Here is a 26,410-nt window from a genome sequence, read left to right as displayed (position 1 = left end):
AACAGTATTCTAAAAACCTTGTATGGTGGCAGATGGTAACTAGACTTATTATGGTGATTATTTTAATGTATATAAATGTCATTCACTGTTGTAAACCTGAAAATAATATAGTATTGTATGTCTATTATACTTCAATTAAAAAATAAAAATTTTGAAAAATCAAGTAAGAGGTCTTTGGGCAGTACAATTCCTCCTTTCTCTTACAACTTTCCCAGTTTAGTTTCCTCTGTCACCTGCAACATTTGAACAAATTTTGTACCAGTTTGGAAACACTCAAAGGAAATCAAGATATAAACTAATAAGTAAAAGGACAGAAGATTTTCTTCAGTTTTTGGAAATCTGAGAGTGTGATTTTTAAAAAAAATAAAACCTTGTGAAGACACGGGAATCATACTCAGGAACTGAAACTGGTTTGACATAGTGTCAAATTATATTTATCGATGATGTCCCCAAATAATTTCCTAATTCACTCCTAGAATTTTGTGGAGAAATGTCCAGGAGTCATTCCTGCAGACACCACTAGCACTGAATGGATGCACATGGTGGACAACAACAGTGCATTGAACAAACAATGGCTTTTTACCCACAAACACCCCCATGGGGCAACACTGTATACTATCACCATTTCAGATTGATCCTGCCTTCACGTTCATGCTGGGACCCATCTCTGTAAAATACTATAATGCTTGTAATATAAGCCTGTACAGTACTCAGTGCAGTTCTGCTTAGCCCTTTTCAAAACCCAAACCTTTAAAATTTATCTTTTCTATCTCAGTTTCTTCCCCTGTCTAACTCCTCATATAAGGTCTCTGAATGGTCCCATCACTATTTTCCTTGTTAGGAGGAGTAGTTATCAGTAGCAAATAAATCATTCTTGCTTTTCAGATGTTTTAAACAGAAAAATCTGTATTCTTTTGAAATACCTTTATTTTAGCAAGTGTACCTTCAACTCCTTAGTGGATGTAGGATTTTACATTCTTATTCTTCACAAAATATTTCTATTTTTTTCTTTTTGCCCTGGCATTCCAGAGCTCTAGCATTGAAAACAGAACCTGGAGTTCAGAAAACCCCTGCACATTTATTGGCCTTGAAACTATGCAACCATCTAGCCACATAATTGAAAATAATAAGGCCACAATAAATGGGATGGCCCCAGGGTAAAACACCCAAGGGACTCAATTGGTGTCACTTTGCATCAATGTCCATGCATCGTGGTAATTGAGGTAACATAACCAATTACCACATTTTAATTAGAGTTCTAAGAACTTGAGAAAATTTGCAAAGATGAGACAGCTCACTTTTAAAAAGAAAAGGAGGGAAGGAAGGAAAGAAGGAAGGAAGGAAGGGAAGGAAGGGAGGCTTGTCTACATAATAGGTTACTCAAAGCTTGTTTCTTGTAAGCGAGGTTGCATAAAATGATGTTTTGTGAGTCTTTATTTTTAATGCTTTTTCTATCTCTCAATCTTATTATTTGGTGATGTGCTTTGAGAAACCAAGTATTTTAAAATGCTCTTTTGTGACTAAAGTAATAGCACTCTTACCCAAATATGACTGATGGTTTTAGAAATTTATGACCAAAGAAATTCTCTAGAAAGTGGCCTTGGCTTATAATTTCATTTCCTATCTAAGTGTTTCTCACCATTGTAACTTGGAGATTCATTCTAAGTTTTAAGTCAGTGTCTGAACACAGTGACACATTATTAAATTATATATTTCTCTGGCTCTGGTTGCTAAACAAAAATAGACTTAGATTCCACCCACCCCCCTCAAAAAATTAAAGGCAGAAAGAATTACTGCATTTAGAAAATAATTTTGACTTGGGGCAATTATTTTTATAAGGCTAGAGTTTAAGTGAAAAACCTCCTGTAAAATTTTAGTGCTGCTACATAATCAAGTAATTATGTAATTACTTGTACTTAATTACTTACAAGAGAGATGGTTGTTAAAAGATCTTTATACATGTCAAAAACAGCTTTCTTCTTTAGAGTATTTCTAGCCAAGCTTCAAATACCAAAAAGCTCTTTTAAAAGTAATTTCCAAGAAGTTTCTTTTTCTTTCATAAATTCCTTACCATTTTTTTCAAATATATGAAAGTGCTTTATACACAGCTCTCCATTCCCTCTCTCCTGTTTCCACTCAGTGAGAACAAAAAAGGAAGGGAGAGGGGAAGGAAGGAATAAAGAAGGAAAGTTGAAGGGGTTGATGTTAAATGTAAGATACATGTCCTTAGTGTAAGGATGTCCAGTAGACAAGAGTAGATTTTCAAGGGAAGTTGAGTAATTTCCTTTCCTTGAGTATTGCAGTAGAATGCCGTGACCAAGAGCTTAGCCCAGACTTTGCCACTTAGCAGCACTGTGATCATGGCAAATTTTCTAGCTTTTCTGTGCTTCAGTTTCTTCATCTATAAGATAGAGGTAGACAATAATATCCACCTCAGTTTATGTGATGTTTAATGAATTAATAGTTGCAAAGTTCTTTGAACAACTGCTGCCTCAGAGTAAATAAATGTTAGCTGCTATTATTATTTATTACAGGAACCGAGTCTTATTTATCTTTGTAATTGTCTAGAAATCAATACATTGCCTGGCATACTGGGCAATGAATATATTTTTGCTTAATAAACACATGAGCAAATGGAAGAGAAGTGAGTAGTAGCTGAGGAAATCTTGTGCAATAGATTCCATGGTTGACATAACTTCTCCATTCCAGCCAGAATTGGCCAAACCTAAACCAGTTAAATTAATTCTAGACACACCCCTCTCAGGTTGATTTTATTTTCTCTATTTTTCTCTTATTTTTACTTTAATTGATGTCTTCTGTTTTAGGCTGATAGATCTTTTCCCCTCAGTTTTCTAAGATAGGAGCTTAGTTTATTAATTTTTAGATCTCTCTCCTTTCCCTAATATATGTATTTAATGCTATAAATTTCCCTCTAAACACTACTTTTGCTGCATCTCACAATCTTGATGAATTGTATTTTAATTTTTATTTAGTTTACAGTGTTTATAAATTTCTCTTGATACTTCTTTAACCCATGTCTTATTTAGAAATGTGTTTTCTAAACTCCATATATTTGAGGATTTTTCAGCTGACTTTCTGTTACAGAAATTCAGCTGATTTCTAGTTCAATTCCATTGTGGTCTGAGAGCATACATTGTAGGTATGATCTCTGTTTTCTAAAATTTGTTAAAATGTATATTGTGGCTCAGAATATGGTCTGCCCTGGTGAATGTTCCATGTAAGTTTGAGAAGAATGTGTATTCTGTTGTTTTTGAGTGAAATTTACATAAATGTTTATTAGATCCAGTTGCTTGATAGTGATATTCAGGTCAGCTGTATCCTTACTGGTTTTCTGCCTGATTGATATATCAATTATTGAAAGAATAGAGCTAAAGTGGAGTCCTCAGCCCTGGTTGAAATCCAGCTATTATAATGAATTTTCTGTTTCTCCATGCAGTTCTATCAGTTTTTGCCTCACACATTTTGATGTCCTCTTGTTAGATGCATACATGTTTAGGATTGTTGCTTCTTCTTGGGGTATTGATCCCTTAATTATTATGTAATGCCCCTCTTTATCTCTGATAATTTTCCTTGTTTTCTGAGTCTGCTTTGTCTGAAATTTATAAAGTTAGTCCAGCTTTCTTTTGATTGATGTTAGCATAGTATATCTTTTGGCATTCTTTTAACCTTTCTGAATTTTTGTATTTAAAGTCGAGTTCTGTAGACAACATATAGTTGGATCTTCTTTTATCTACTCTGAAAATGTCTTTTAATTGCAGTACTTAGACCATTCACACTTAAAGTGATTATTAATATAATTGGATTAATATCATGTTTGTAACTATTTTCTATTCATTGCATTTGTTCTTGATTTCTTTTCCTTGTTTTCCTGCTTTTTAAAGTTTAAATGGCACATTTTGTATCGTTTCATGTTGTCTTCTCTTTTAGCAAATCAAAAATTATAGTGGTTGTGCTAGAACTTTCAAGACACATGTTAAACTAATCCAAGCCTGCCTTCAAGTGTAGTGCAAGTGACTTATAGCAAGAGATTTCTCTATTCTTTCCTGCTATTCCTTATAACACCACTGCCATTCATTTCCCAAAACATTGTTTCTATTACTACTTTAGATAAACAGTATCTTTTAGCTCAATTAACAATAGGAAAAATGATTTTATTTTACATTCATTTATTCCTTCTCCATTGCTTTTTCCTTTATAGAGATCCAAGTTTCTGATCTATGTGATTTTCCTTCTTCCTGAAGAACTTTTAACATTTCTTGAAGGGAAAATCTGATGACAATGAATCTCCTCAGTTTTTGTTTGTTTCATTCCAGTCTCTTCTTGTTTGCATGGTTTCTGATGAGAAGTTCACTGTAATTCTTGTCATTATTCTTCCATAGGTCAGGTACTTTTCCCCTCTGACTCTTCCAAGATTTTCTCTTTGTCTTTGGTTTTCTACAGTTTGAGAGTATGATAGGCCAGTTTGGTGTTTATCTTGATTCCTGGCTCTGTGTTTGGTGCCTGTCATTAATTTTGGAATATTCTCATTCATTCCACTTCAAATATTTCTTGTCCTCCATTCTCTCTTTCTGCTCTTTATGGTATTCCAATTACACATCTGTTGTATCCTTTGAAATTATCCCAAAGTTCTTGGACATTCCATTCTTTTTTATCACTTTTTTTCTCTTTGCATTTAGGTTTGGAATTCTTTGTAGACTTATCTTCAAGTTCATCAATTATTTCCTTGGCTGTATTCAGTCTAATGATAAGTCCATCAAAGGCATTCTTCATTTCTTTTACAGTTTTTTTTATCTAACATTTCCTATTGATTCATTCTTAGAGTTTCCATCTCCGTGCTTATACTACCTGTCTATTCTTGCATGTTGTCTACTTTTTTCATTATAGCCCTTAATATGTTCATCATAGTTATTTAAAGTTTTCTGACTGCTAATCCCCAAATCTCTGTCATAGCTGGGTCTGATTCTGATCCTTGCTTTGTCTCTTTAGACTGTTTTATTTTTTTTCTTGCCTTTTAGCATGTCTTATAATATTTTTGTGAAAACTGGACAGAGTATATCAGGTAATAGGAATTCAGGTAAAAAGGACATTAGTGTAAGGTTTTATGTTAATCTGGCTAGGAGTTAGGCTGCATTTCATGTTTGCCATAGCTGTAATTCTTTTGTGATGAACTTTAAACTTCTTTAGTGTCCTTGTGTTTATCTCCTCTGTTGCTTTTGAGGTTTCCTAAGAATTCTTCAGATACTTTGCCACTCTTTTAACTGCAATCCACTCTCTACTGGCTCTCTATGTGGTGTAGATAATGAGTGGGGGAGGAGAAGTGTTTTATAATTTTAAGATTAACTCTCAGTTTGGGGCAGCTGGGTGGTGCAGTCACTTGAGCATCTGACTCTTGGTTTTAGTTCAGGTTGTGATCTCAGGCTCATGAGATCAAGCCCCGCATTGGGTTCCCTGCTCAGTGTGGAGTCTGCTTCGGATTCTCTCTTCCTTTCCCTCTGCCTTTCCCACTCGTGCACACTCTCTCTCTCTCCAAATAAATAAATAAATCCTTAAAAAAAAAAAGATTAACTCTCAGTTTTAGTCGGCGTGTGCCCTTGGGCTGTGTCCTTCATAAATGTTTCTTAGCTTTTCTACCCTTAGGGGAGACAGGAAAGCTAGGAGTTCCAGCCAGTTTATGGCTCTAGTAGCTTCTGCTTTCAGTAAGTAGATCTCATTTGTGATTATTTGGACTTGCCTGCTTCTAAGATTTCAGAATGTCAGTTTTCCTGGCAACCTCAGTGCTTGGATGGGTCCAAAAAAAGTCATTGACTTTCACTTTGTTTAGCTTTTCCTTCTTTTGAAGACAGGAGTGACAACATCTAAAGCTCTTTACCTATCAGAGCTAAAATCAAAAGTTCTCAGCACTAGTTGAAATGAAGTATTCTAGGGCGTGCCTGGGTGGCTCAGTAGGTTACTCATCTGCCTTAGGCTTGGGTCATGATCTCAGGGTCCTGGGATCGAGCCCCACATCGGGCTCCTTGCCCAGGGAGGGTGTCTGCTTTTCCCTCTCTGCTCTGTCCCTCCCCTTGTTATGCTCTCTCTCACTCTCTCTCAGATAAATAAATAAAAAATCTTTGAAAGAAAAATAAGAAATGAAGTGTTCTAACCCAAACTAGGGCTCCAGAGTTTAGTCCTAGGTGCAGGAGAAAGGCAAACCCGATCCAAGGCTGCAGGCTGTAAATCCAGGAGAAATCTAAAATGTAGGATAGGATCAAGCAGAGGAGTTTCAAACCTAGATTGAAGCAGAATGCTTATGAACAGTAAGCCCGAAGCAGTGAGAGTGATTCCCAAAGGAGTGTGGACCTTTTTGATAGAGAATCTGTAGAAATGGAACTATTGATGGTATAAGTGGTTGGGGGCTGGATGTAGGGTTCCATTTCCCTGAGTAGTTTGGGAGTGACAAGTTGATGAAAAGTCACACTCTCCTTTTTCTGTTTTCACCATCTTAATTTTAGTCCACTCCTGGCACAGCTTAATGGCTAGAGTAGACTCCTTGTCAGTGTGTTGATTTCTCACTAGCCTCTTTAGTCATGCAGCATACCACTGTCTGGCTTTACTGACAGAAATACTGTTGGAATGATGTTATCCCACTGAACAAGGATATGTTGTAGCTCCATTTTGCTTGCAAATTTGAGTTCATAAACTTCCAAGCCACCATAGACTAGCCCCACTCTGACTACTATCAACCTAAGTAAGGAAGTAAACTGAGGTAACCTCGAATGACTAGAAATTGAGTTTATTCAGGAATAGCAGAGGAACTGCAATTCAGGAAATGCATGCTGTAGCAAGCTACAGGTGAGTCCATGGAGGGTTTGGGGTGAGCTGTATTTATAGGCAAAGAGTGCAAAGGTTGGGAAATCCAGCCAGAGTCCAAGCAATAAGTTCATTGGCTTGAGGATGGGGAGAAATTCTTGGCAGATCATTGATCAGGAGATAAGTGTCAATCTTGTGTAAGTCAGGAATTTAAGATAAATCAGTTTCTCAGTTCCTAAGTTATGTTCTTCTGAGGGAGAATGTGTGAGATTCTCCAGGCTCTATCTTCCAGTTCCATTTTGTATTAAAATCCTTTCACACTACATAAACCATTTGCCCTAATAATTGCCCATCCAGTTAGTTCTAAATTCTCAAAAAATGAGCAAAGGGTATGATCAAATGATAAATAAATACAAAGTAATAAATACAAATGGTAACTAATCCCATGAATAAATATCCAATCCAATTAGTAATGAAAAAAATGCAAAGTAACATAGTTTGTCAATTGCTATTTCTTACCCATCAAAAGGAGGGAAAATTAATGACATATTCCCATGTTAAAGAGGAGAGAATGGGTTGCAAGCTGGCATAATTATGTGTTTAGGTACTTATCAATATCCTAAAAATTGTCACACCCTTTGGCCTAGTATTTATTCTTCTTAAATTTACTCTCAGAAAATAATCTGAGCCATTTATATGAATATGTCTATCATGTCTTATTTAAAAAATCAAGCATAAATGAAAACAATGGGGATTTATAATATGTATTTAAGTAAACTGTAAGTTGTTGGAATATTTAAACTCATTAAAATCATGTTTTTTAGGGCGCCTGGGTGGCTCAGTTGGTTAAGCAACTGCCTTCGGCTCAGGTCATGATCCTGGAGTCCCGGGATCGAGTCCCACATCAGGCTCCCTGCTCAGCAGGGAGTCTCCTTCTCCCTCTGACGCTCTTCCCTCTCGTGCTCTCTGGCTCTCATTCTCTCTCTCTCAAATAAATAAATAAAAATCTTTAAAAAAAATCATGTTTTTTAGAAATGTCTTTCAAGTCCTATTAGTTTTACTTTCTTTTTTTTTAAGGTTTTATTTATTTTTTGACAGAGAGAGACACAGTGAGAGAGGGAACACAAGCAAGGAGAGTGGGAGAGGGAGAAGCAGACTCCCTGCTGAGCAGGGAGCCCAATGCGGGACTCGATCCCGGGACTCCGGGATCATGACCTGAGCTGAAGGCAGACGCTTAACAACTGAGCCACCCAGGCGCCCCATTAGTTTTACTTTCAAAAGAGCTCTGAAGTCCATCCAGTTTTCCCTAATATTATGCCACCTTAGTCAGAGCTACTGGCATCTCTCATAAAGTGTTTTGGATATTACCTGACACAGAGAAAGTGCTCAGTAAAAATTAGTTATTCCGTTTACCTGTACCACTGCAGTAACGTCTGAAGTTGTCTTCCTCCCATCAAGTTTTGCCCCCCTTCCAGTCTGATCTCTACCCTGCATCCCACGTAATTTTTTAAAAAACACTCATCTCATCACTCCACTTTGCCTGCTTCTCCAGACTTACTTCCAGACACATATCCTGTCTCTGCAGGCCAGACCCACTACCTGCTCTCAGGCCCCCACATGCAGCATGTTCCCTCCTGCCTGAGAGCCTTGTTCCTTCTGCCTTCTCCACTCACCATGCTGTGAGTTGCCTCCCAGAAAATTCTTATTATCCTTCACAAATCAGCTGAAGAACCACTTCCTCAGGCAAGCTTTTCTTGACCTCTTGGAGTAGATCAAGTTCTCTTCTTATATCTTATCACAGATTGTAATCTTACCCACTAGGTAAATCTTACCCACTAAAACTTGTCTGTTTTATTCAGGACAGGGCATTCAATAAATATGTGCTGAATGAATTTGCTGAATATATTTCGTTGAATGAATGACATTTTCTACAAAGTTCATATTAACTTTCTTTAGTCTACTTATTTATTTTTTCTTCCTGTATCAAACTGCCATTAATTCAGTCTTCATTGACCCACTTCTCCACCTTCTCATATATTCATGGTTTTCCCAACCAATGAAACCTCTAATTTATGTCAAGTATAGCTTCCCATCCATGTACCTTGAATTAGTTAGAAGTGAGCTAAAACATTGAAACCCTCCTCCCGCCTGGTGTGGGGGTGAGGGGTGATGCTGGACAGGGCCTGGGAGGAGTCCAGGCCATTTGCCTCCTCAAGTGAGTCACCTCTTCCTTCCTTCCTGGTAAGCAAGGCTGTATTAGCATTTTCCATATGTCATAACTTGAAAAAGATTGTGAAGCACTGGTCTAGAAATAATAGGTATTAAGCCTCAATACCAAACCGCTGATCTTGAAGCAATAGTCACATTTAAATTTTGATTGAAGAGAAAACATTTAATTGAAAATGCCACTAGGGTCAAATAATTTTCTTATCCTGCTATAGGAAGATCAGATTTACTCTAATTTTCTTTTTTATTCAGGTCTAATATTATAGGTCTGTTGTTTCACTTGAGTTTTGTGTTTATGATTTTTTAACATATAAATGACTAAGTTTGCTGAATGTCAAAAAAAGATTTTTTTTTTGTCATCGAGGGGGTTAAAATTGAAATACCAATATTGAAAAAGCAAATTTTTTCATAAAAGAGTATGGTAAAGCAAGACAGTAAAGGCAGATCCATAGGCCCTAAGTCTGAAAAACCAAAAGTATTTTAACTTAGGTTTAATATTTTTCCCATAGTCATAATACCATCAGTATATCATTGCTGATTATGCAAGAGTTGGATTTTGAATATTTAACCTATTTGCAAGGAAGGTTTGTTGTCTGATTGCATTGGATCGTGGAATTGGAAGGGACTGAACCTATAGGTACATAATCAAGAGTACCTTAAGTACCTGCTATATGCTCAGCATTGTTCAGAGATTTATCTACACAGAAGTACAACAGGACATGATCTTCACTCTGAAGAAATTGGCAAGCTATATGGAGCGACAGTAAGATAATATTGACATAAATGAGACAATAATCATTCCAGTCTGTGTTTGAGCTGAAAATGACAGCACCAATTACAAAACTAAATACAAAGCTGCAAGATACTTGAGAGGTGAGTCTGTGCTCAGTTCACCTTTCTATCTGCTCAGTGATTGGGCCGTACTATGTAGTAAGTGTTCAGTGAACATTTGTTGAATGATTAAACAAATGTCAGTACTAAATTGTATGATTCTATCACTGGTGTATGAATCAAATGAGAGAGAAACTGCTGAGGGCAGAGTATCCAGATAAATCTTTATAGAGGAGTTTAAGACTGAATTTTGGGAGACTTGGTGAGGGCAATAGAAACTACATTCATTCATTCATTCATTCATTCAGAAAATATTTATTGAATAGTTGCTATGAACAGAGCATGGCGACATGAGTGAGCAGGGAATATTCATGAGGCAGTTACTGTGGTGAAGGTCAGCTTTGGAAGCATTAAATTAAATTTTGGTCATTTTTATATGACCAGATTATGGACTGCCTTAAAAGTCAGTCAGAATAATTTAGAAGAGAAAAAGCCACTGAAAGTTGTTGGTGTTTGGTTTGGTTTGTTTTGTTTTTAATGACAGGAGTAAGACCATGAAAGGATTTATTTTAGGAAGCTTGGTTTGAGAAGTGGTATGTAGGATTATCCTGAACCACACTGTTCTCCCTTCTGTCTTTAAAAAAGTCTAGCGATAGATTTTTCACAAACTTTCATGGGAATCTATGAGAGTGTCTATTTGCCCTTTCAATAGCAAATCCTTCTGGTGAATCTCACCTTCTTTTTCTTGCTGCAGTGTAATTAAATTTCTTGAGTTTGGAGTTTGGAGTTTTGGAAAGAGAGAACTTTTTCATTGTTCTAGTCATGGTAACCTTCCAAATGCTGTGGAAAATAAGTCCCTGTATAGCCTTTTCCCCACCAGGTAAAAGAACTCCCAACTCCCTTGACCTTTCTCAAATGGTTTGTTTCTTCAATGTTAAAGAACATTCCTTGACTATTAAACTTTAACGATATCTAACTAACTAGATTCTCCCACATGGCCCTGATTTCTCCCCTTGTTTTTACACCTAAGCGAAAGTATCATGACAATTACTTCTAAATATTAAAGTACTGGAAGCTCCTAAGATAATCCCATTTCAAGAGCAGTTTTTGCATATAAGAAAAGTCAACCTTGTCCAATGTGGGATAAAGAATTTTTAATTTGGTGGAAGCTAAAAATATCTGGCATTCTCTTTATTCCTCACCTTGTCACCATCATCACTTGTTGTTACCTTCTTAGCTCTTCATATAGCTCTTGCCATCCCCAAGAACTGGAAAGGATGCCATATTATTATGGCAATAACTATCTAGAGAGTTGTCCCTTCCTCCCTAGGATGCTCATACATCTAGCCATGGACAAGAAGGGTCAACTCATTTGAAGCAAGCAAGCCATCAGCATGTGCAGGAATGAGGAGAGACGAGAAGTTAGCTAAGGACTCTAGGCAAGTTCTGTCCACTCTGTGGTGTTCCCAGCTAGAGCTTTAATGGGCCCAGTTGGCCTACCTGACCTGCCTACCCAAGGATCCCATTCAGGGGACTTAAATTCTCAGTTAAAGAGCAATGCGCTCAGCCAGAATTGTCAAGGGCAGCACAAGGGCAAGGTAGGGATTCAGGTGTCTGTATATTAAAGGTCATTCCTGTAAGATGACTAACCCATGTCATTCAAATCGAGGCATAATTGCAATCCGTTGAACTCACAAGACAAAAGCACAGAATATGAAGGGATCCAAAGGATCCAGGCCTTTTTGCTCTTTTTCTTGTTTCACGGTCTGAAAGAAGCCACTTCAAATGAGGGAAGGGAATCCAATTTTCCAAAAGCAATTCCTATTTTTTTCTTTCTGAGCGGCCCTCATGCAGTAGCAGTGGTAAAATAAACAACGATGTGTTGGATTTTGTTTCTCTTTATCTATATGACATTTGTGTCATCACCGGCGCTCTAATCCATATTCAGGTCTTCATGTTTGGTGTGCAGTAATATGTAAATTATCTTACCAGCTGCATGGAGCAGTGTTTGTTTATTCTATTTCTTTGGGCACTTCACAGAACTGAATTTCTGCCAAAATGGGGCTGCTTTGGGAGCACTAATGCTCCAGGAGGAAGTTTTGAAAGGAAACGCACATCATAAGTCTTCACTCTGTGAAGCAGCAAAATCAAAACAAACTTTCTGTTTACTAAAATATCGGTATTATGAATGTAAAATAATGTGTTTGTTAAAATATAATGAGCGTGCTGCCCATCTCCGGGATGCTCGGCGTACGTGGGTTTTGGAAATGAGGACACAGTGCTGAGAGAGCTGGTGCATTTTTATTCTTGGAGAGAAAGTAGGTGAAATGAAACAGACAGAGACAACATCTCGAAGTTTAAGGGGAAAAGAAATATTTCAACATGCATATTAATCTCTGGAAACACATGGCATTTACATGCATTTAAATGTGGACAGCTGTGGCGTTTAAGTGTTAAAAAATTTCATTAATGATGCATAGAGCTATCTACTTCTGTTGGCAGGCCTTTCAGTCTTCAATCTGACACTTCCTTTTTTATCCAGCAAGCTAATTTCCCCTCTTTTGTGAGTAGTAACTGTTTTCACACTACTGCTTACCCGGCAAGCCTCCTTATTGTTTCATGGTTAATTATCTTCTCCAGCTTCACCTTCCCCAGCGTAGGGAGCAGGACTGTTCCTCCCCAGCACTAATGAAAGCTGGGTTTTATGGGTACACTGTGTAAATAAATGCAAGGTCTGATCAGGCAACATAATAAATGAGTTCCTAAAGTTTATGGAGTCACAGCTCATCTAGTGATTTTACTAAATAACGAGAGAACATGATTAATTTGGTGGGAGGAGGGACTTTAAATTTGGAGAAAAAAATCACACTTTGTTACCTTGGTATGGAGCCTATCTGCAGATAAACATAAGGGATCTCTAGTTCTCCATGTGTTCCCCACACTTCCTAATAGCAGCGGTGATGTTTGCCAGGAGAATGTCTTGTGTAAAGTAGACCTTTGAAAAATATTGTTGATTTGGTAAGAGGTGGAGGTCACCTATATTATATTACCCTGATTACTTGCTATTTATTAAGGGAAAAAAAAGCAGTCAAGGTTTATGTAGTCAACATATGCAACGCCATGCATGGACTGCAAACAAAGCAGGGATAAGTCACAAATGCTACCATTGTCGAGTGCCTAGAGTAGAAAATTCAGCAGGTCGTGCCCAGGTAATTACCTCCACTGGCCGGTTGGTGTCTTGCCTCCCTGGACTATAAACTCAGCATATTCTCTAAAATTGCCATCTTAAGGACCCCTATCTGAAGGGTTTGGGGCTTAGAGTTATTTTTGGTTATTTTTGCCTTTGCCTTGCAAAAGGATTTTAAGGGATTAAGGTGACCTTAAACCTCTAATATTGCTTTCTTTTTTTTTAATTTACAAAATGAATTCACATTTTGAGATCATTTTTCCTCTAGAAAGAGATTTACATGTCTTTGACTTGGGAACCTTTGATTTGGGTTACAGTTTGAATTAATGTCCTGACATTCAAAACTCTCAAGTGCCTCCTCCATGAGAGACCAGGACCAGAGCTCCTATTGCAATTAAGACGGAGTTTTTAAATCTAATCGGATCTTAGGATCCTTAGTATTTCTTGAGATCGCAAAAAGAAAATCCCCCCAGGGATTCTGCATTTTTAACGTGTCTAAGGATTCTAGGAATCAAAAGTATAAAAGCTCTTGGAAACTTACTTCCAAGATGTTTATTACCTTATAGGAAAATTCATCCTGAAATTTCAAGCAGCTTTTCCAGCATCAAGTGTAACTTGTATACTCTCTCATCACTTTTATGGAGGGAATAGTGACAATACCAGGGAGGTGTTCTAGCAATCCTGAGAATGTTTAGCTCTCCCTAAGTCTGAAAGCAGTTACCTTTAAAGAAGTCTGTTAAAGGTATAAATCAAATGAAATAAAATCAGATAATAGAAACAAGGGTTAAGCCATCATAAGAAAGTGAATCATAGATGAGCTGCCTGTTAATCATCTTAAACCTTGGGCCAATCAGATGATAAACTCAGAAAAGCAAGGTAAGGTTGATTGATTGGGAGGGAGAAGAGACTAAAATTATATGCACCATTTTTGATAATCTGGTTTATCAAAATTGGCCAACATTTTAGTCTTAGTTTTTTTCTCTGAACACTGCATTGTAATCACAGTCTTAGAATTAAAAAAATAACCAAAACAAAACCACCCACACCCTATTTATCTGAGAGGAGCAAACAATTAAGAACAATAATAACACCGTGTTAGCTCTTAATATGTACCTTGTTGAGAATGAAAAGACACACAATTCTCTCAACTAATACGTGCTTTGTAAAGGGCATTATCCAATGTTTGGCTTTCCAGGCAGATCTCAGCATGTTGGCAAGCCTCTCCTTATACATTAGGCTACCTCGGAGCATGCCACAAATCTTGTGTTCTTAAAATTCAGTCTGAAGTTGGAAACCCAAGTCTGTATCACAGAAAAGCGTGTGTGCTAGGAAACTTCATTTGTTGACAGCACCCTTCACCTCCTCTTTACTACGAACATGCTCTGTAGGTTTTAAAAAATGCAGGTTTTTATTAATGGGAGATCCTTATCATAAAAGAGGGACAAGAGTCTACTTTTCACTAAGGCAAAGGTGAGGCAAAATGACATTCAGAGGCACAAAACTCAAATGTTATGTCAGTCCTGACAGTCAAAAGACAAACACCAAACATCAAACAGCTAAAACAATGCCAGAAAAATGAGGCCCGATGTTATCATTAGGGGGAAGAAAGTTGTTTACGAGACTTGACATGTGGTTCCAGTCATTGTCATCCAAGTAGGTTTACCACGTGCTAGAGTGTAGAAAATGCCATCATTTTATTATGGTTGGGTTTTTACAACTTTACTGAAGTTATGTTTCTTCTGTACTTCCTTTTATTTGTTTCAGTTCTTTCTAATACTGAAGAGGTCAGATAAAGACATTCTGTTGTTTAAAAATCTGTTCCTAAATTCTCTTTTTGATTCATTTTTAAGCATTTCTGAATTTAGTTACTTTCTTGAAACTCTGGGGAAAAATTTTCAGGGAAACAAAATAGGGATGAAGAAGAGAAAAATAAGTAATTTTCCTATTTAGTCTGTTGTGAATATGATGAAAGTGTCAATATGTTCGCATATAATGCAACAGTCAAGACAGAATAATTTATTTACCAATGATAGTAGATGGTTTTTCTAATTACTTCTAGTAAAACACTCAGAGTTGGGTGGGAAGGTACCTTTTTTTCTACAGTGGATGCCTAAGAGATAACGAGTAATGATTTATACAATAATTAATGTGTTTAAGGACAACATAGCTTGAAGCAAGGCATCTGACTATTGCTACATAGCTTTAGTACTACCAACGCTGAGGCGACTGCACCTACGAGTTATTTAGTGATTGTGACAATGTCTAAATGTCCTTAATTGATTGGTGCAAACATATTGCTTCTTAGTCTAAATAGCACCCCTGTGGGGCGGCTCTCCAGTGAAACTGAAGTTGTAGAAAGGGAAGAAAGCAGTGCTTATATTTTATGGATCCTTCTTTCTTCTGTGGAATTCCTTCCTACAGCCTCTTGATCACCTTGTTTATTGAACCTTGTACATTCTTTGGCTTCCGTGGTTGCTCCACTTCTATTCTCCTTCCAAGACTGATGCTGGAGGATAAGAAAGGTGGTGAAGAGCACCTGGTAGGACAGGGCTCCCAATTTCAACAGCAGTTTTACTGTGGATCCGGGGTTCCTTCAGGCTGGCACATCCGATGCTCATTTCCTCACCTCCCAGCCTCTAGGACCTGCCCTCTCTAAGGTTACAAATGACTTTCTTCTTGCTAATTCGGTGGCTTTCCCTCACCTCCCATTCTTCTTATCTTTTCTGCTCTTCTAACACTCTTAACCACCCACTGCTTTAAATGTCCCCTTCTCTCAGCTCCCAGAATATTATACCAGTCCTACTTGGATTTTCCTGCTGTTTGTTTCCTTTGCTGGTTGCTCTTCCCTCCTATGAAAGTACCCATAAATCTCTATCCCATCTGCCTTTTCTTCTTACTGTTCCCTCTTCTTGCAATGTCCCCCTCCCCCCCATACTTTCTCTTGAGTTCCTTTCTCTTCAGCGTAGCCTATATACCCTTCAAAATAATAGACAACAGCAATGTGGCTAAACTCAAGGCAGGGGAGTCTGTAGGGTGAAAAGAGGCAAGACAGAACTGTGAGACATACTGTCATCTAAAAGGCAGCTAAAATGGATTTTATGAGGAGGCTTAGCATCAAAGTAATCAAAAGAGGAAAAAATTCAAGAAAAATTGAGTCAAATACTACAGAGGAATCCAGTAAAATAAGGTCAAAGGAGATTGGACTACCCCAGCAAATAAGGGCTCTATTAATCCCACTCGTCTCTCCTCAAAAGAGACTGCTGCATCAAAACAAATGAAGTTGAACTAAGAGAAGTAGTATACACAGGATGCTCTTTTCTTCAGCGTCTCTGAGAATGATGAGCATTTGCACAGACCAAACAAAGGAGTCTGCAATAAAAAATTATCTTTATTTGATAATATATGCACCGAGATATAAATGAATTCAGAAATATTATCTGTTGTAATATTTTTATAAGCAAGTTCCTCGATATAGTGATGAAGTCCTGTTATGTTTGATGGTGTTACAGGCTCTGAAACTCAAAAGGACTGAAGACTCCTATTAGATTGTTTGTTTATTTTATTTTACTTTTATTTTTTAAAGATTTTATTAATTTGAAAGAGAGAGCGCATGCACATGCACAAGTCGGGGGAGAGGCAGAGGGAGAGGGAGAAGCAGATTCGAATGCGGGACTCGATCCCAATGCTCCGGGATCATGACCTGAGCCAAAGGCAGATGCTTAAGTGACTGAGCCACACAGGTGCCTGTTCTGTTTTTTTTTAATTGGGGTGAAATTAGCATAACATAAAATTAATCATTTTAAAGTGAGCAATTCACTGGCATGGAGTACATTCGTGTGTTGTGTAACCATCACGTCTTTTTTTTTTAAGATTTTATTTATTTATTTGAGAGAATGAGAGAGAGAGAGAGAGCACAAGAGCGGGGAGGGTCAGAGGGAGAAGCAGACTCCCTGCTAAGCAGGGAGCCCGATGTGGGACTCGATCCCGGGACTCCAGGATGATGACCTGAGCCGAAGGCAGTCGCCCAACCAACTGAGCCACCCAGGCGCCCCTGTAACCATCACTTCTATCTAGGTTCTTTGCCCCAAAAGGAAACCCCAGAAATGTTAAGCAATTGCCTCCCTTTTCTTTCCCCCAGGCCCCTGGTGACCACCAATTTTTATTCTGTCTCTATGGACTTACCTAGTCTGAAATTTCATATGAATGAAGCCATACAACATATGACTTTTTCTCTATGGCTTTCACTGAGCATAATGTTTTTAAGGATACTAGCTTTTATAATTGAGAGGTGGCACCAGCTAGAAAGTCAGAAATTTTCTAGGTAGTTTCACCATGGCAGAATGTAACTTCGGGACCTTTCCCCAGATCTCTTCAGTAGTTCATGAGACCACAGCCAAGTCTTTCTTCATGCAGTTACCTCAGTAAAGGTTTTTGAGAACCTGCTTTCTGGGTCAGGCACTGATTCAGGTTTGGGGGCTCTAGTGGAGACAAGACAGACAGAGCCCCTGCCCTCATGGAGTTTACATCGGGAGGAAAGCCCCTGATTCTTAATATTGGACTCTGTTTTGTCCCAGTGCCCTGTTGAGAACTAAGGCAATTTTTGCTATTATTAAACTCACTTTAAAACAACATTTAATGGATTTTTCATTTTCAACTATTTCAGAAATGTCTGTATCGTCAAGACTAGGAAATATGTCCATGTCAGTACTCATCTTAGTGAGATTTGTGAGATGACTTTGGGTTTTACTTGTCTGTTTTGAGTTTCTGATCAGCTTTGTTATGGAAAAAGAGCATTCGCTAGAACAGTTTTTGATCATTAGTGTGAGATAGACTTTCAAAGCATTTTCTGAGCTGAGACAAGTTACTTTAACATTATTGTCAATCTGATAGATAGTGAGCAGGATTTGATTGCTCTCATGTGTCAGTTGTGATAGAAATTCACAGACAATGGACCTGCCTTTTTTAAAAAAAAAAAAGATTATTTTCAGGAAATAGAAAGTGCTTGAGTTATGGGCCTTGCTGAGGACTGGGCAGGTGTCTTTTCTCATCTGGTTATTCCTAAGGGATAAGCCCAGTCAGGACAGACAAAGACAAACCCACACCCCATTTACAGCAGTGGGAGTGAGTAAGGGGTCTAATTGATGTTTATTTCATTAAATTCCATGCATGTGGTTGTACTAAAGAGATTCGTCAACCAACCATCGGTCTTCATGCAAACAGAGTTATGGTTATTTAATTGTCTATCCTGTCCCACTTCAGCAAAGGGAATCTATGCTGATAGCTGCCAGTCATTGGTGCCTTACTGTGTGCCAACCCCCTGACTCCCCCCCCCATAGGACTTGACATAGATGTTCTCGTTTGAAGGTCCCAACACTCCCTAAGGTAGACCCAATGTGCTGTGGTTATCTTGCATATACAATTGATGGAACTAAGGCCTACTAAATAGTTGAACTAAGTAACTACTAACTGTTAAATAACTTGCCCAGGACCACAGAGCTAACATGTGAGAGAGGGGATCCAGGATTTACACTCAGATCTATTTGAGTTTCTGCCCTAAATCCCCAAATGGTTGATAAACATTTAGTGAACATTTTTGCTTTTCATCCCATTTCCTTTTCATCTATATTTTTTCATCTAACTCTGAATCTAACTCTGCCCCTAAAAGAGGCAGATTACGACAAACTCCGCGTTCTCTTAAAAGCTGTCTTTCCATTTTCTGAGAACTAGCAATTTGTTATGGTTGTTGATGTTGTTTTTGTTTTTAAAAAATTTCCACCTAAGTCAAATTTAGGAAAACAATTTCGCATCTGATGCTCAGTAACTCTTGTTTTAGATTTGGAGGGGGAGGCAAGAGAAAATAATTGCATCAGAAAAACAGAGCAAATAGATGAAAGTTGGAATTTCCCCTTGTTTAATTTGATTCCCCCACCCTGATCTATATGTATTATTTCTCCCTCCTGTCCACCATCTCAAACTTCCATGTGGTCTGCTTTTTGCTCTAAGGTAAATACGCAGATCTTTACTCAATTACAGTTAATGATGTTTCTGTTTTTATCATTTTTATTTATTTGTATGTTTTTGTTATATTCCACTTTTCTATAGATAAATCTCTATTCCCAGGACTTTGCAAGTGGTGTTGCTTAATGAACTCCTAGATCTGGAATAAATAGGAGGAACACAAATTACAAGACCTCCTAATGGTTTTGCCCATTTAGAGCACCAGAAACTTGACTGACATTCAGTTCATGCTGATCTTTTTGACCTCCTTTAGTTTTTTCAAAAGATGCAAATTTTTAAAGGAAATTAAAGGAATCTAGAGGTAGCTTTATCATATCTCTGTTGGGTTGTTTTATACAATGTCAGGTTCCTTCATCCCCACACTTTAGCTGGTAATGGTTTCTCATCTCTTATAAAAACCCATTTTTTTAACCTATAATTTTAAGAAAATCCTAGAAATGCAGTCCTGGGAGACCTAATTCAATTAAAGCCATACAAGTATAGAAGGAAGTTAATTCTGATGTATGTTACTTGCTACAATTGGAACCTTGATTCTTTCATCATCATCATCTTTTCTCCAGCCTCTTTTACTTTCTCTGTATATATTGTGCTGAAATAAATAACTTGCTTCCAAGAATTAAAACAAAAAACCCAGCACCAATTAATTCCACTTGTTTCTTGAGCAGATCTTGAAGGGGTGTGTGTATGTGTGTGCAATTATTTATATAGACTTTAGGTTTAGGCCAAATTCTGCACCAATGAAGCAAGTTTATGAATGAAAGAGCCTCACATAAATTAATTTAATTCAGAATTATCTCTAGAATTGCAGTCTCTCTATTGGAACCTCATGGACTACTCAGCATCCTTTTGGTTTTTGTCAAATATTCTTAGATTTTGTCTAAATCCATTTTTGATTTATCACTTTATCAAAGACAAGAACATTTGTGCCTTTTAAAAAAGCACCAGTTTCTCTAGGAAAACAACAACAACAAATGGTTAATTAGCTTGAGCATTACTGGCTGCTGAGCTATCATCAAAGAGAGCATTCGACCAAATAATTTTCCTGCAAGTTACATCACTCTATATACATATCATTTCTTTCAAAGATAACTTTTTAGTTATATAAATATCCAAATGCCCTTCCTCTTGGAAACTTTCCGTACTTTCTTGCCCCCAGGAGTTATTTTATGTTTGAGGTTAAATCTTGAGGAAATGGAGATTTTATTGAAAATATTGACAGAATTTAATCCACAACAGAAGGGAGTGAATGAGGGCAGAACAAATAGCACTTCTTTAATATGTAAAACTTAAAGTCCGAAGTGAATGATTTTCTAAAAGATCTTGTCAGATAGTCCCAGGAATTGACATACAAAAAATTTCAGCAATTACAATAAATTTAAGAGATGTATGGGAAGAGAGAGTTAAGGAGGGGAAAAGACACTATTACATCTAAAAGTCTCCCCTTTTCCTATGGAAAATCTCCACTACAACTACTAATTGAGCAAAGGATTTGTTCTTTTAGGAGCTGCTGTAAGTTTTCTACTTCCTGAGGCTTGCATTTGTAAAGCCACAAAGGACAGCATTTGGTCAGAAAATGACTGTGTCCTGGAAGACAAGTCCAAGTGATAGGCGTCAGTTGGGCTAAGCTCCTGACGCACACCCAGACGGCACAATTCCTGCGTCTAGTGTGAGCCCCTGGGTTTGGGACTCGCAGAGAAAATCCGTGCCGCTAAATGTTGAAGTCAACCAGAGAGTTACAAAGAGAGCTTCTCTGAAAGACCAGTTCAATTATTTATTAGCGCTCTCAGAGTCTGGTATCAGGCAAGATAGTATTTGAAATTAATACACTATTTGATTAGACTGATTGATTGTTTCTACAGCTGAAGATTTTAACATTCATTAGCTATACTAACCGGTCATTAGTACTTCCTTTATCAGCAAGCAAAGAATAAACAGAAATCCTAATAAAAATTCATCACAGTGAATGTACTCCATACCTAAGTGAGTATGATGACTGCCAGTGTTCTAGATTAACTGCTGTAACATTGGCAGCATGAAAGATTTCTGTCATAAAATTTAAAAATATCCCTTAATTAATGTTTACTTTGTAACTGGACTCTTTTAAATTTTAGTAGGCTATACAGATAATCTCTTACATATCCAGTATAATAAAGTGCTAATGGGTATTTTACCCTTAATGAGGTTGTGTGGTATCTTTTAACTACCAGTTCCAGGAAGGACTGAGGGCTTCTTGGGAAAGTTTTGTGAATGTATTGCTGGTGAAGCCTTTTCCCCACTTCTGAGGAATAAAAACATCATGGCCTGTTTTTCAACCAGGCTGTTAAAATAATTCTGAATTGTAATGCATATATGCTGACCTATTCATATTGTGTGATATCTCTCTCTACCTACCATGTCATGAATCCATTATGGTTTTTAGGACAAATTGAAAGAAATGATAAGAAGAAGAGAAGGTAGGCAGAGAGAACCCTTTATGAATCGACTCAAGGCCTTGAGAATTATAGCTACCTTATACTGACTGCCTCCTCAGCCCTTCACAAGCATTAGCTTATTAATATTCAGAATTATCTCAAAAGATGGGTTGTGCTAGCCCCCTTCACAAGTGATGCGAAGAGATCGGTACTCAGAAAGGTTAAGCAACTTGCCCAAAGCCCCGCAGCTGGTAGGTAGCAAAGTCAGCATTTCAACCACTTTGCATAGTTCTAGAGCCACGCTTATCTGCCTGACTACCCTGCATAAACATAAGCTGAGCTGCAGAGTTCTATTTGAGTTTCTGTCTGTAGGTGAGCCTGTCAGGGCCTGCATATCTATATCACCTCTCTTGGCTCTAGCATGAATCCGGACAGCTGGGCAGCAAGTGAGGATGGTGAGGGAATCTGGACAGAGTCCAGGAATCCATTCAACCACTGTGTCCCAGAATAACGTGTCAAGCTCTACCTAAACCAAGTTAAAACCAGGATGTCCAAGGAAAGATCAAGGATCCCAAGTATGCAGTGTGCAGTGTAAGAGAAGCTGGGCTGAGTCAAACTTGAGAGTCAGGAAAGTCTTCAGATAGTTGTTATTCTAGGGCTGGAGGTGGGCTGGAGGGAAGGGTTCCTGCTTATAATAAATAGGGGCAGGACTGACAAGAGTGAGGCACGTTAACAAGATCAAAGTAGAATCTCTGTCATAGGAAGAGACTGGGGAAGCGAGAGAGACACTGAGAGAACCGGGGCCTAAGACTCAGGGTCCAGTAAGATGTAGGTGAGGAAACTAGTCAAGTGTTGTTTATCTTGGGTCTACTGGGAGAGGGCCAAATTCCGAAAGGGAAGGCAGACAAAAAGATAGACAAGCAAGGGTCTCTGACTGTGAATTGCTCTACAGGTGGCTATAAGTCCATTCTACTTCCCCAAGGCAAAGGCTGTGTCAAGTGGAAAGCCCAGGCATAGAAGCGTGTATGGGGGTCTGCCATTTATGGCTGCAGATGGTATTCCGCTGTGGACTGCAGAACTAAGAGTATCAGAGTCAATGTGCCTTAAAGATGTCACAGGCTCTTTTTACCTTCATTTACCTGACAGTTTTATCTTCACCCAATCCCAGGTTAAAAATGTTAAAGAATCAATAGGAAATCGTTAATTCCAAAAATTACAACTTGACTGTAATAATCTTACATTTTAATCTACATTATTGCCTTCAGTGACAAATTACTATTGATAGAAAAACCCATTTCAATAATTTTGGATGCTATTCCAGAGAAGAATAGAGCTGATAATTATGCTATCTTTCAAATCCATGCTTGGGGGCAAATTTCTTCCTGACTCTTCCAAGAGATTTTGAATGGACGAAATGTTCATGCTTGTGTTCCCTAATTCTTTTTTTTTCCTTCCTCCTACACAGGAGACTTTGAATGTGATTGATCCTGGCTTAATGGATCTAAATGGGACGAGTGAGGATGCCCTGGAATGGGATGAAACTGACATAAGTAACAAGTTAATTAGTTTGAATGAAGACTCAAATGACCTTGATCAAGAACCCCAACCTGTCATGCCTTCCTTAAAGCTTGAAGAGATAGGTAGCGAGGACCCCGGTTATGAAGAAGAGGCAGGTGACCATGGGGGATCTCAGTATGCCTCGAGTATCACTGCCCCCTCCAGTCCACACATTTACCAAGTGTACAGCCTCCACAATGTTGAACTCTATGAGGACAACCACATGCCATTTCTGAAGAACAATCCAAAGTTCACCAGCGTGACACAGCCTAGTGTTTTAACGAAGAGTCTCAGTAAAGACTCTTCGTTTTCATCCACCAAATCTTTGCCGGACCTCGTAGGAGGTTCCAATTTGGTAAAGCCTTGCCCGTGCCATGGAGGCGACATGAGCCAGAATTCAGGCAGTGAGAGTGGAATCGTGAGTGAAGGAGACACTGAAACCACTACCAACTCTGAAATGTGCTTGCTAAATGCAGTAGATGGGTCCCCAAGTAACCCTGAAACTGAACATCTGGACCCACAAATGGGAGATGCTGCTAACGTGTTAAAGCAAAAATTTAAAGATGAGGAGGAACACATTAAGCTTCCAAATAGCTCTCAGTCATCCATTTCACCAGTGGGTTGTGTAAATGGAAAAGTTGGAGATTTAAACAGTGTTACCAAATATACCCCTGATCGTTTGGGAGAAGAATTACAAGGAAAACATGATGTGTTTACATTTTATGATTACTCTTACCTCCAAGGCTCAAAACTCAAATTACCAATGATAATGAAACAGTCACAAAGTGAAAAAGCACATGTGGAGGATCCCCTGCTTCATGGTTTTTATTTTGATAAAAAGTCCTGCAAATCTAAACATCAGGCTACAGAGTTACAACCAGATGCACTTCCCCATGAAAGGCTTTTGGCAAGTACGTCCCATGAAATGGATCGAACTTCACAAAGAAGTAGTGATGTAGAGAAGACATTCACTGGCATGCAGAATGGCAGACAGCTCTCCCTGTTATCCCACAGTTCATCTATCGAGTCCCTTTCTCCAGGGGGTGATTTATTTGGATTGGGCATCCTTAAAAATGGTGGTGACAGCCTCCAGCGAAGCACTTCCTTAGAAAGTTGGTTGACATCCTATAAAAGCAATGAGGATCTTTTTAGCTGTCACAGCTCTGGGGACATAAGCGTGAGCAGTGGCTCAGTTGGTGAACTGAGTAAAAGGACACTAGATCTCCTGAATCGTTTGGAGAATATCCAGAGCCCTTCAGAGCAAAAGATAAAGCGGAGTGTTTCTGATATGACTCTCCAAAGCAGTTCCCAAAAGATGTCCTTTACTGGCCAGCTATCACTGGACTTAGCATCTTCTATCAATGAAGACTCGCCAGCGTCTCTTACAGAACTTAGCAGCAGTGATGAGCTCTCTCTTTGCTCAGAGGATATTGTATTACACAAGAGCAAGATCCCGGAATCAAATGCATCATTCAGGAAGCGCCTGACTCGGTCGGTGGCTGATGAAAGCGACGTCAATGTCAGCATGATTGTTAATGTCTCTTGCACCTCTGCTTGCACTGATGATGAAGATGACAGTGACCTCCTTTCTAGCTCTACCCTCACCTTGACAGAAGAAGAGCTATGCATCAAAGATGAGGATGACGACTCCAGTATTGCAACAGATGATGAAATTTATGAAGAATGCAACTTGATGTCAGGGCTGGACTATATAAAGAATGAACTGCAGACGTGGATCAGACCAAAGTTTTCCTTGACAAAAGATAAGAGAAGGTGCAATCTCAGTGATGAAATAAAGGGCAGTAAGGATGTAAGTAGTAGTGAGATGACCAATCCCTCTGATACCCTGAACATTGAGGCTCTACTAAACAGCTCCATAAAATGTCTCTCTGAAAGTAATGGAAATGGTAAGAGTTTATCCCACACCCATGAGTTAGGGACAAAGGGTGAAAATAAGAAAAATATTTTCAAAGTTAATAAAGACCCATATGTAGCTGACATGGAAAATGGCAATATTGAAAGCACTCCAGAAAGGCAGAAAGACAAACAGAATGGGATTTTGAAGGAATCAGAAAATCTTGGTACAACGGGGAAGAAGAATTCAGACAGTGAGCATTGTAAGTGTAAAGTATTTATGGATAGCTCAGATGATGCAAATATTGCTGGAAATGAATTTGTTCCCCAGACTGTTAGACATCGTCCAAAGAAATGTCAAGGCCACCACCATTTTGAAAATCCAACAACTGCTTCTACTCCCACTGAGAAGTCTTGCCCAGAGCTGCCTTCAGAAACCAGAGTTATCAACAGACAGGATTCTGATGTACTGAAGTCTTCATCTAATGATGCACCAAGCATGGCTGGAAAATCCGCTCATTGCTGCCTAGCACTTGAACAAAATGAAACAGAGGAGAATGTTGCTGTCAGTGATAACATTTCCTGTTGTGACTGTGAGCCAGATGTTTTCCATCAAAAAGATGCTGAGGATTGTTCCGTACACGACTTTGTTAAGGAAATCATCGACATGGCTTCAACGGCCCTAAAAAGTAAGTCTCAACCTGAAAATGAGGCAGCCGCTCCTGCCTCGTTAAGTCAGATCAAGGAGAAGGTGTTGGAACATTCTCACCGGCCCATCCAGCTGAGAAAAGGGGACTTTTATTCCTACTTATCTCTCTCCTCTCATGACAGTGATTGTGGCGAGGTCACCAGTTACGTGGAAGAAAAGAGCAACACTCCATTGCCACCAGACATTACCGACTCTGGCTTAGAAGACAAGGAGGACCCTGAATGCTTCTTTGAGGCCTGTGTTGAGGATGACCCAGAGGGAGACGAGCCCTGCCTCTCTGGCCCTCCTCCAAATGAACCTTCTGTTTCCGGCGAGGCTGCTGTGCCCCAACAAGCAGCAGCAGGCTCCCCTAAGTCCAGTGATACTTCTCTCCTAGCTGAGGAGGCAGACATAGTGGCTCTTGCAAGTCCTCCCCATCAGGAAGAATCTGATGTCGGAAAGGAAGCGGATAGTTTACCCCAAGCTGCGATCTGTGGGGAAAGCTCAGAGCTAACCACTTCAAGGCTGGGCAGTGAAAACACAGGTGAATCAGGAATGCCAGAAGAACGTAACACTGCTTCAGCCAAATCTGGAGTTCCAGAACTCTCCTCGAAGGCAAAGCAGCCAAAAGACAAGGCTGCATTGCTTCCCAACCCCAAAACTTTAACCTGTGAAGAAAATCTTCTAAATCTTCATGAAGAACAACATAAAAATATGCATAGGTAGAATGCAACCCTCTCCACGCATGAAAATCATCTCATTGAAAGGTATTTATGTTCCTCGGGTTTTAATATATATTCTTAATATATTTTTAACATACATTTCATA

General features: G+C 38.7%; 1 protein-coding gene across 2 annotated transcripts in view; it reads left to right on the top strand.

The window, feature by feature from the left end:
* AKAP6 (A-kinase anchoring protein 6) overlaps window positions 1-26,410 on the top strand; it is a 571,051-nt gene that overhangs the window by 536,398 nt on the left and 8,243 nt on the right. For both annotated transcript variants that reach the window (XM_088024647.1, XM_028114891.2), the window contains exon 14: window positions 22,949-26,349. In XM_088024647.1, the coding sequence (XP_087880773.1) occupies window positions 22,949-26,308 (3,360 nt within the window). In that variant the 3' untranslated portion in view covers window positions 26,309-26,349. The remainder of the gene's footprint in view (window positions 1-22,948; window positions 26,350-26,410) is intronic.

Source organism: Eumetopias jubatus, unplaced genomic scaffold (genome assembly GCF_037043125.1).
Source record: "Eumetopias jubatus isolate StellerSeaLion01/CBP00866 unplaced genomic scaffold, mEumJub1_p1.0 scaffold_7, whole genome shotgun sequence".
NCBI lineage: Eukaryota > Metazoa > Chordata > Mammalia > Carnivora > Otariidae > Eumetopias > Eumetopias jubatus.
This window is presented reverse-complemented; position numbering and strand designations above follow the sequence as displayed.